Source organism: Miscanthus floridulus, chromosome 2 (genome assembly GCF_019320115.1).
Source record: "Miscanthus floridulus cultivar M001 chromosome 2, ASM1932011v1, whole genome shotgun sequence".
In the NCBI taxonomy this organism is placed as follows: domain Eukaryota; kingdom Viridiplantae; phylum Streptophyta; class Magnoliopsida; order Poales; family Poaceae; genus Miscanthus; species Miscanthus floridulus.
This window is the reverse complement of record NC_089581.1, coordinates 4,294,519-4,304,412: the sequence shown is the minus strand read 5'-3', so window position 1 is coordinate 4,304,412 and position 9,894 is coordinate 4,294,519. Positions and strand designations below refer to the sequence as shown.

The window sequence follows — 9,894 nt, the reverse complement described above, 5'->3', positions numbered from 1 at the left end:
CCTGCCGCTCTGGATCATGCTGCCTAGGACGGGCTCTACCGTCGTAGCAGGCAGGATTCCCAAGCAGAACATGGAGTCTCTGTACCAGACGGTATCGGCCGCGCCGCCCATCTCCAATGCACGATCCCGTTCCCCACCAGGACGCAATACGGGCCAGATGCGTCAGGATAAGCCAAATAAACTACTTATAACGCTGTCTCATGAACGAGCTTAACCAATGCTAAATAATAAGCAGGTATTAAATGTGGTGGTCAGACTTCCATTGCCTGTCACGTTGCTGTTTGATGAGCTGCTTGATTGTGATACTATATGTATAGTCCAGTGATGTTGATGCTAAACAAGGACTAGGTGCAGATGCATCCATCTCACCATCTGTGAAGTGGTGATAGCAATGTTGTTGTTGTTCTCCATTGCCACAGTACTTGCAGAACATACGGCGTTTCACCATCAGGAATTGTGCATATTCTCTCTGTTGGAAAAAGAAAAGAAAAGAATGGACGAGCTCATGCCTTCCTTTTTTATTTTATTAAAAAGATTAAAGAAACACATGACAAAAACAGGGAAAACTCGCAAAACACGGCACTCTCATATGAGCACAATTTTACACCAGCACACAGGCGAGGCGTAAACATGCAACTTCTGCAGAACACGGCAGCTGACCAGCTTTTACTAGTGACATGCAGATTACAGCATAGATAGACACAAGAACGCTGAGATTATTTACAGGCAGCAACCGCGGACGAGGTAACAATGTACTACAGGGACGTGATTATGACTCAGCTACAGATATACTAAGCATGTTCAGAAATATTAACTACACTAGGAGAAAGATGTCCAAGCTTTACACCGAGACGTGTCATGCATATGTACTCAAGTTCTGGAACTTGGACAGACTCTGATCCTACGAGTGAGCATCGATTTTGAAAATGGCATTGATATTTCAGATCTCCAACTGGGGCTGTAGAGCCATGATCACACGATTTTACTTCAGGATCTTAGACTCGATCTCCTCCAGGCTCAGTCCTTTGGTCTCGGGAACAACGAGGATCACAAACACCAGGGAGAGCACTGCTATGACGCCAAACAGGAAAAATATATTGGCTGGCCCAAGGAACTCCTGTGGTACACAGAGAGGTATTCATTGTCGACAAATCCACAACAGTATAGTTTGTTTCCATATTTGTGCAAAATAAAAAGAAAGGTTTGATATCATTACTTTGAATAGATAGCCACAATAAACTATTCTAGAGTTTCGACCTAACAAGAGGCTGAATTTTGACCATACAAGATGTACAAGAGTTTTCTCTATGACGAAGGATAAAAATGACTATTTAGTGGAGAAGCATTCGTTGGGCACAACTACTGGATATTGGCACGTTTTTTTTATGTAATTTACTATTTTGGGGTCTCCACTTTTAGGAACTAAACATCATGAAATTGAACATGAGGTAGCAACTATGAGAAGCAATACCTTCAAGGGTGAAAATGCAAATGTCACCAAAGCGTTTGAGCCGAAATTTGTTAGTACTGCAAGGCTGATCCCACGCCCTCTTGTTCGGAGTGGAAAGATTTCAGACACCATTAGCCAACTAATTGGACCAAATGAGACCTGAAATACAAAGGCAAATAATAAGCTTGTGGATTCCTGAAGAAACAAATTGTTCTGATTGTCAGGCTTCTTGTACAGAACTGAAGCCCTGACCTGGTAAGCACCGACATAAAGAAGTAATGCGCCAACAGCAACGAAGGGGAAGCCGTTCAGAATCTTGTAGTAAGCTGCCAGTAGGAAGAGTGACAAAGCCTGCATTTACATGTTAAAGAAAAAATCAGGTTAATTTAATCAGAACGTAGGAATACAAGCCTGATAGAACATGCATAAAGTTAGTAATAAGTTAACCAGGTATCTCATTCTAATCTAGATCAATACAGTGCCTAAAACACCAGTATTGTTTAGTGTTCATGTTAAGTGGGATTGCAGACTAAATTTGAGTATGTGTATGCGCCACTTTCCACGTAATATGTAGAGCTTAATCAAAAGTAGAAGGAAGGAATAAAAACTCACAATTCCACCAACACCTCCTATCAATAATGGGCGCCTTCCAACGTCGTCGACTTTGAATACCGCAACGCCTGTCATTAGCAACTGAGAAGAATAGATTTGTTACACACTCAAAATTGAAGGAAACATAACATAGATTTCTGCATACACATTTTGATACAGAAATAGCTATTGTATTAGTACTGATGTAGATCCTTTGCATTACCTTGAACAACCCAATCAAAATTGCTACTTTGGCAGCATCTGATGCAGCTGAGAACCCAGCAGTCTACATATGGCATACTTTAGCGATGGAGATGTTGAATTGTGTGAATTCAAGAAATGCAAAGGGCAGATAACAATATCCTACTTCTCCTTTCTATACAAAAACTATACCACCAAAAAATTCAGAGCAAAATATTGGTACCTGAAGTATTGAAGCTGCATAATATAGAACACTTGGTTGACCTGTTATCTGCCAAATAAGAGTTTAGCTCGATAATACCAATCCAGCATGTCCATACTACCACTCAAAAAGAACAGGCATTCGTATTTCAAGAGGTAGATGCATATACATGGGTTAAGGAGAACAAAATACCTGCTGAAACAGAACCAGACCTCCGCCAATAGTGAAGGCCTTCAAGCTAGCTCCCTCAAATACCTCCCAAACGTTTCCTTCGGCTTCCTGTCCTGCGTAGGCAGCCTTAATAGAGACAATTGTATCTTCAACATCATCTGTCAAAACCTTTTCACTTGTTGAGCGGCCCCTCAATGTTCTAAGGGCTTGAATTGCCTTCTTTTTATTATCCTCCATAGAAGCCTTTCCTTGAACTGCCCTGAGAAGTAGCCATCTTGGTGAAGATGGTAAAGTCCACATACCAATAGCCATAATAGCTGCAAGCGGAGCACTAAAACCAAACATGTACCGCCATCCTCCTACATTGTCAATTTCAAGACTTCCTACAGAGTATCCTAACTGCACAAAATTATTTAATGGTCAGCAAGCATGAAATGGGTATATGAAGTTAGAACACATGAGAGATTTGGTAATTACCAGTATTCCTAACACAATAAACAGCTCCTTCAAAGATATCAATGTTCCACGTATTTGTGAAGGAGAAGTCTCCGCAATATAAAGAGGGGCACCATGCATTGCCTGGGACAGAGCACCGTAATGGTTCAGTGGCATAACACCAACTCTCCCAAACCCCTAGCTGAATATGCACTGATCCTTTGCAATTGTATTCCTCTTCAATTGTTACTAGGATTCTATTCCTCTTCAATTGTTACTAGGATAAATCCTTTTCCTACAATTGCAATTTGCATAATCCCTTATTTGCCACTATCAGTGACACAGGTGAGGCCCATGTTTCATCGAGACATATCAATCCCTTTTTAACAAAGCATGGAGCATTGGACAAATTGGATGCTAGTGGATGTTAAAAGTTGGTGGAAAACATGCCACTGTAAAGTGCTACATGCAAAACAACCTTGTGCCAACTACCTCAGAAATTAAAGCAGAAAGTTATATTAAATACTTTAGCAAACAATATATTTCAAACCAACATCAATATGTTTGTTTAACCCATCATCGGAATATCAGAAAAATCAAGTGCAAGCATGTTTATATCTACTTATTCTATAATTAGTTATATCAGAACATGACCATAAAGCTACATCAGCCAACTAGTTTTGCTGTTACACACTTCAGCAAACGACTACGTATCAGAGAACTACAATCAGACATCACGGTGTTATAAGTTTATATCAGTGAATGTTGTGTTCCTCAGCTTGAGTGAATGTATAGCTAATTGTCCCCAGAAAATCATTTCCTATATGCATTCCTAAATTAGGTTCGTTTAATAACAATTACCTGGGACCATTCTAGAAAAAGGAAATAAAAAAACATCTGTGTACCTGCAGATACTCACCAAACCAATACCAATCCCATACAAGACACGACCTATGATTAGCGCTACAAAATTAGGGGCAAATCCAGTGACTAAAGCACCAAGAATATATAATGCAGCTGCGGTGACCAATTCTATTCTCCTTCCTGCATCAAGATGATAGTTGTTCACATCCTTATCAAACAAATGATAAGGACAATTAAAAAAGGTGTAGCTTTTTAATTCACCTAGAAAATCTGCAATGCGGTATGCAAGAAGAGATCCACCAAGAGCACCATAAAGTGAACTGCTGGCCTGAATAAAAAAAGAAAGGAAGCTCATTTTCATCTTGATAACTGATATGTGAAAGGAGAAGTGAAAGCCTAGGTAAATTAGAAATTTGGATTACCACAAGCCCTAGTTGCAAAGATGACAAGCTGAACCAATCGGTGCCACTGAGATCAGGAGACTGACGAGGAATACACCAGTGGCAGTGAGACTGTATGCCGACTAGAAAAAACTCACGAAAAAAAAACAACCAAATCATGGACTAACTTGCACAGAGATGGTCGCTCCAGAGGTTGCGCCAATGTCATAGCCGAAAAGGAGACCGCCCAACGCAGGGAAGAAGAACCTAGGTTCCAAACAGTGATCATCAGTACTGAGAGGTTGCAAGCTCGATAGGCTTCCCAATTACCCCCTTTTTATTTGTTTATTTTCGAATGTCTACACGAAGCAGCAATGCTATGACAAGTATCACTGAAGCAAAGCTCCAAATTAACAAATTCCTTCACATTTTACAAAAATATTAGACAGATCCTAAATTATATCATCATGCATTCTATGACTGCTTGAAATGGAAGGATCGCAGTTTGAAAATGCTAGCATATTTGCTGAGATGCAGTACAGTACAGCAGGTCAATTCCACTATGATTTATGAAGCCAAGTCCTCGTCAATACCCTGAACAAGTTATCTACTCAACAAGCAATTCACAGCGCATCGGTTGCCTAATTCCACAACATTGTACATACAATTTCACAGTGCATTGGTTGCCTAATTCCACAGCATTGCACATACAATTTCACAGTGCACCGATTACCTAATTCCACAACATAGTACGTGCAATCAGACGGTGTGGAGGGTTCAATCGGAGTAGAAACGCATCCTAACTCTAACACCCAGCGCGTGCGCGCTCCAGACAATCCCCCAAACGCTACAATCGGAGAGGGTGGCGGAGAAAATATCTTACGGGAGGATGATGGGTGCCCACGAGAAGGCAGCGTCCCCCTCCGTCGAGGCGCCACGCCCGGCGCCGCCCTCGCCCTGCGCATGGGTCCGCACCTGCACATCCTCCATCCCGTCAGACCTTTCACCACCATCGAGAGCCGCCGCCTCCCTCCCCAGAATAGCAGGGGCGGGCAAGGGCTATGTTTAGCCGCGGAGGGACGGGTAGGGTCCGTCGGGCGGCGTACGCGGAGCCTGGGGTGTCCCCCGGCGGCGGGGCGCAGGAGGGGCTCGGCGGCCCCCGACACGCGGACGGCGGCCATCGCCGGCGCGCGGCGTCCGAGGACCGGGAGGCAGCGGGCGTGCGGGGGTTGGCGGTTGCTGGCGCCGGTCGGCGCGGCGGGGGCGGGGGCGCGAATGGCGGTGGATGCGGCGACTGAAGAGGGGAACAGGCCTCCGAGGGTCGCCATTGCTGGGTCCAGCTTCCTCCCCGTGGATTTGCACGTGTATATAATATAATAAAATAATAACGCGACGTCATTAACTTTACCATCCCTTACAGTACTCCTATGCAATATTGAAATTTTAAATTCGACACAGGAGTGTGAATAACTTCAAAAGAAGTCAATTTGGGCATGGTTTCAAGATTTAATTTCTTACTGCAGTGAATATCTCGTATGCAATATTTAAACTTTAAATTCAAATAACTTCAAAAGAAGTTCCATATTTGTAATAATTTGGTTTCAAGATTTAATTTCTCAACACTAAATTTAAAAACAACTTTTGTTTGTTTAAAATTTAAAATTTTAATTTAAAATTGAAAATATTATATTATATTTCAAAATTTTCTTTGATTCGGCTGGGGCCGCGCGAACGCGTACCCCCTCTACCACAAGTGCAATGAGGGCCACTGACCCAGGCCACTGGCCTTCGTGATCGCCCGTCGGCCCCGTCCAGGTAAGTATGGAGCAACGTGGCACGGGGCGCTTGTCTTATAGCGGGAGCTCGCGGCGCGTCTGCCTTCCGCTGGCGAGGTGGTACTAAACGTGGGATGGGAGCGGAGCGGAGGAGTGCCCGTGCCCGTCTCCGCTCTGCCGCCGAATCCAGAATCCTCCCCCCCTCCTGGGCTGCGGCTGGTTGGGCCGTTTTCCTTGCGGGCCGTCGATTCCATTAGTGGGGAACACGGATCGGGACGATCCAGCGTGTTGCCGGCCTGTTCCGAACTAGAAAGAGGGCCGCGAGACTTTTTGCTCTTTGTGTTAGCACGTGCGTGGGCAGTCCTTCTCATGTGTTATTTTAGAACAATATATATATATAGCGTTCCTTAATTTTCCATATGGTCCATGAGGCCACTGAAGTGAACGTATTCACCCGTGCACGGCGTTTGCTGCTAACCAAAGTTTAGACACGGTTTCAAGCTTGTCAAACTATGCATTTGCAGTTTCAAAAAATCTATGCACTTGCAGTTAAAAAAGAACTATGCATTTGCATGCGTTTTGTTAAATTTGTCCAAAAAACTAACCGAGCAACTGCACACAAGCTAGATCATCAGTTCATCACAGGCCAGTGATTTGTTCTTAGTATGGACGTATAGGCCATGTTTAGATTGCAAAAAATTGCAACCCGATGAATAGTAGCACTTTCGTCTTATTTAGTAAATATTGTCCAATCGTGGACCAACTAAGCTCAAAAGATTTATCTCGTGATTTTCAACTAAACTGTGCAATTAGTTATTTTTTTACCTACATTTAATGCTCCATGCAAACGGCTAAAAATTGATGTGATGGAGAGAGAGTGAAAAAACTTAAAATTTGGAGGTGATCTAAACAAGGCCATAGTTAGTACAGATCAGCCAAAGAAACACGATGCACTCGCGGCGGGATCATGGGATATATGATGAAGGGTACGGCCTCTGAATTAATGACTCTATAAAATTGTGAGGAATAGATACTACTAGCAAATATGCCCATACGTTGCAACGGGACAAAAAAAACTATCAGGCCTTAATAGAACATAAGGACAAAAATGTTATATATCTATTTATATTTTACCTTTCTCATAATTTTAATAGCTATAATTTATTTTGTTATGATCATGACATCCACAATAAAGTTAATATTGTTAATAATATGACAATGTCCTGTTAGGTCTAACGAATTAAAGTACTCCCATTGTTTCAAATCTTAAGTTGTTTGGACTTTTTAAATACATAGTTGTTACTACGCTTTTACGTATTCATTATGTCTAAATACACAGTAAATAGGTTGGTTTTCCGTCCATGGGAGTCCTGGTACCGTGTCCATCCTGTTTTTTTTTCTTTCATCTGTTTTTTTTATGTATGTTTTTTTTTCATCATCAATTTCCCTTTTCTTCGTGTCCTTTTTTGTCCACGTTATATTTTCCTGAAGAAGGAACGATGGGAGTGAAGAATTACGGAAGTCTAAGAGTTGGATTTGACTTGCAGGCAAAATAAAATATGAAAAGAAAATAGCATCAAACTCCTAAGTGGACTCGAAGATCAAAAAAGGAAAGCGCGGACATATCTGAACTAAAATAGCACCGCAGACAAATGTACTCAAGATTTCAGTTTATCATTTAATTAAGATCCAAATTTTAATAAAAATAAATTTTATTTCTAATCAAAACTACATTAATAATTTAGTTGTAGTAATCTCTGTTTTTTAGAAAAAGAAACAATAGCTCAAATGACTCACAATATTATATTTATTATTTGTTATTCAGAAAAAAAACAAAAAACAGAAGAGAGGACGTGCGTAACCAAAGATAATAACCAACAAATCGGAAACCGCATCGGACACAGAAAAAGGAAAAGAAAATCGGGAGCGTACGTGGTCGCATGCAAAACAGAAACGGAGCAACTAGAAACTCCATCGGACACGGAAAAAACAGACACAGAAAAAAGGAAAAAACCAAAAGTGGACATGGAAAATAGGAAACAGAGCAAATAGAAAATGCATCAGAGGAAAACAGAGTTGGAATCGTGTACCCCGATAAAAAAAAACGACCATAGAATAAAAAACGAAAAAAAAAGAGAAAAAAAAACTACCGTGGTTTAATATTAGGAACAAATTTCTGTGGTTTAATATTAGAGTATAATAATAATAATAATTTCTCTCAATGTTTTTTTCTATTTGTGGGATTTGGATTCCTATTTAGACTATTAAAGATAAGAGAAATCTTGGATTAGGATTCCTACGTGGTCTCACATACTAAAATAGCACCATAGACGCACTTCTATTTGAACTCGCTGACACTAATTAACCATATATCAGGACGAACATATGAGCATGGTTTATGAACCCGGGTCACATATACTGTAACACTCTCGGTGTTACATTGTACAGTTTTTACTAAAACACTGCACAAGCATCATACTTGTGTTGTACATGGGTGTAATCTAGGGTATAAATCAACGTACGACACTTGAAACGTTCATCCGAAACAAGAAACAAATGTTACATTTCACGTCGCTTAATATCGTTTAGTATTCTAAGCGAATTTTTATCGAACAAAAATGCTATAGAATGTTTATGCGAACTTTGACAAAGTTTGTAGTACGAACTTCGTAGACGACGATGAAATGCGTGCGGTCGAGGACGAGGTTCGCTAGCTAGCATATCAAGTAGCTTGGAAATGAAATCCGACGCGAAACTGTTCGAGGTTTAGTCATTTCGCGTAAGTTGAAAATGGGTCGATGAAGCCATGTTCGGCAATTTTTGTAGAGTGATCGGGTTGAGAAGTGGCGAGGTGTCTTGGCTTAGTTCGACAGCACTAGGTACCCTCTTGAGTGTAGAATAGTCGGTTTGACCCTTGAATCCTTGGGTTGAGTTTTTGAACGGCTTTAAAAAGCGTGCAAGACATGTGTTTGGCAATGTCAGCGTCTGGGGCGCGGTCACCTCCCGGCTCTCGGCGTGCCGCGCCAGTCGCCCGTCGCGCCTGCGCGCGCACCTCACGCGGTGGCTCTACGCTGCCGGCCAAGGTCTCCTGCTGCCGTGTTCTGGCACATGGCACGCGCGTGCTGGGCCCCGCCATGCCTGGCTGCTCTACCCCCTTCCATCGCGTCCGCTCGAGGACACTGCTCGTCGTCGCGTCGCTCACGCTGCGCGCTGTGGGGGTATTAACCCCTATACCCTTACGGCTAGGATTGGGCCGGCCCGGACCAGAGGGTCTGGTCCACTAGAGGACGACACGTGTCCCGGCCAATCTGTTTGGAGTCCCGCGCAAGGAATCAAGACAGATTTGGAGATCAAGCAAGATCCTGGTCGGTTAGAATAGGAATCCTTATCCGGCCACATATGGTAATTGTAACTGGTTAGGATTAGTTTCTAGATCTGTAACCCTGCCCCCCGGACTATATAAGGCGGGCAGGGGACCCCTCTAAAAAACATCTCTCATTGACATACAGCAATACAATCAGACGCAGGACGTAGGTATTACGCCCTCACGGTGGCCGAACCTAGATAAAACCTCGTGTCTGTCTTGCGTCATCATCCTATTCGTAGTTTGCGCACCTGTCTGTCGATAATCTACTACCTTGGGCATACCCCTAGGTAGACTGCCGACCATATTTCGTCAACAGTGACGTGCCAGGTAGGGGGTGTGCGTACTGCTCTCTAGACGAACAAGATGGTCATCGTCCCCGGTTCCATGGCTGTGCCGAACGGCCTCACGTTCACCATCGGCCAGATCACCTAGACCACTGGCTCCGACGACTACATCGT

General features: G+C 42.7%; 1 protein-coding gene across 1 annotated transcript; it reads right to left on the bottom strand.

Annotated features, from left to right (window-relative positions):
• Window positions 1-564: 564 nt before the first annotated feature.
• Window positions 565-5,777, bottom strand: LOC136537705 (D-xylose-proton symporter-like 3, chloroplastic). Its single transcript, XM_066529665.1, has 14 exons — window positions 5,401-5,777; window positions 5,178-5,269; window positions 4,483-4,561; window positions 4,337-4,396; window positions 4,176-4,242; window positions 3,970-4,094; window positions 3,093-3,194; window positions 2,637-3,014; window positions 2,466-2,513; window positions 2,265-2,327; window positions 2,063-2,143; window positions 1,703-1,801; window positions 1,472-1,609; window positions 565-1,117 (listed from the first exon to the last, which is right to left on the bottom strand). The coding sequence occupies exons 1-14, from the start codon at window positions 5,620-5,622 to the stop codon at window positions 983-985; spliced, it is 1,689 nt and encodes a 562-aa protein (XP_066385762.1). The 5' UTR covers window positions 5,623-5,777; the 3' UTR covers window positions 565-982.
• Between the last annotated feature and the right edge of the window lie 4,117 nt (window positions 5,778-9,894).

What these genes read in the sequence shown, in the direction of transcription:
- LOC136537705 (XM_066529665.1), bottom strand. Translation starts at nt 5,622, where the DNA reads ATGGCGACCCTCGGAGGCCTGTTCCCCTCTTCAGTCGCCGCATCCACC. An exon ending in TTTTGATTGGGTTGTTCAAG is followed by an intron (nt 2,144 to 2,264) that starts GTAATGCAAAGG and finishes TATTCTTCTCAG; the next exon opens with TTGCTAATGACAGGCGTTGC. An exon ending in TTTATGTCGGTGCTTACCAG is followed by an intron (nt 1,610 to 1,702) that starts GTCAGGGCTTCA and finishes TTTGTATTTCAG; the next exon opens with GTCTCATTTGGTCCAATTAG.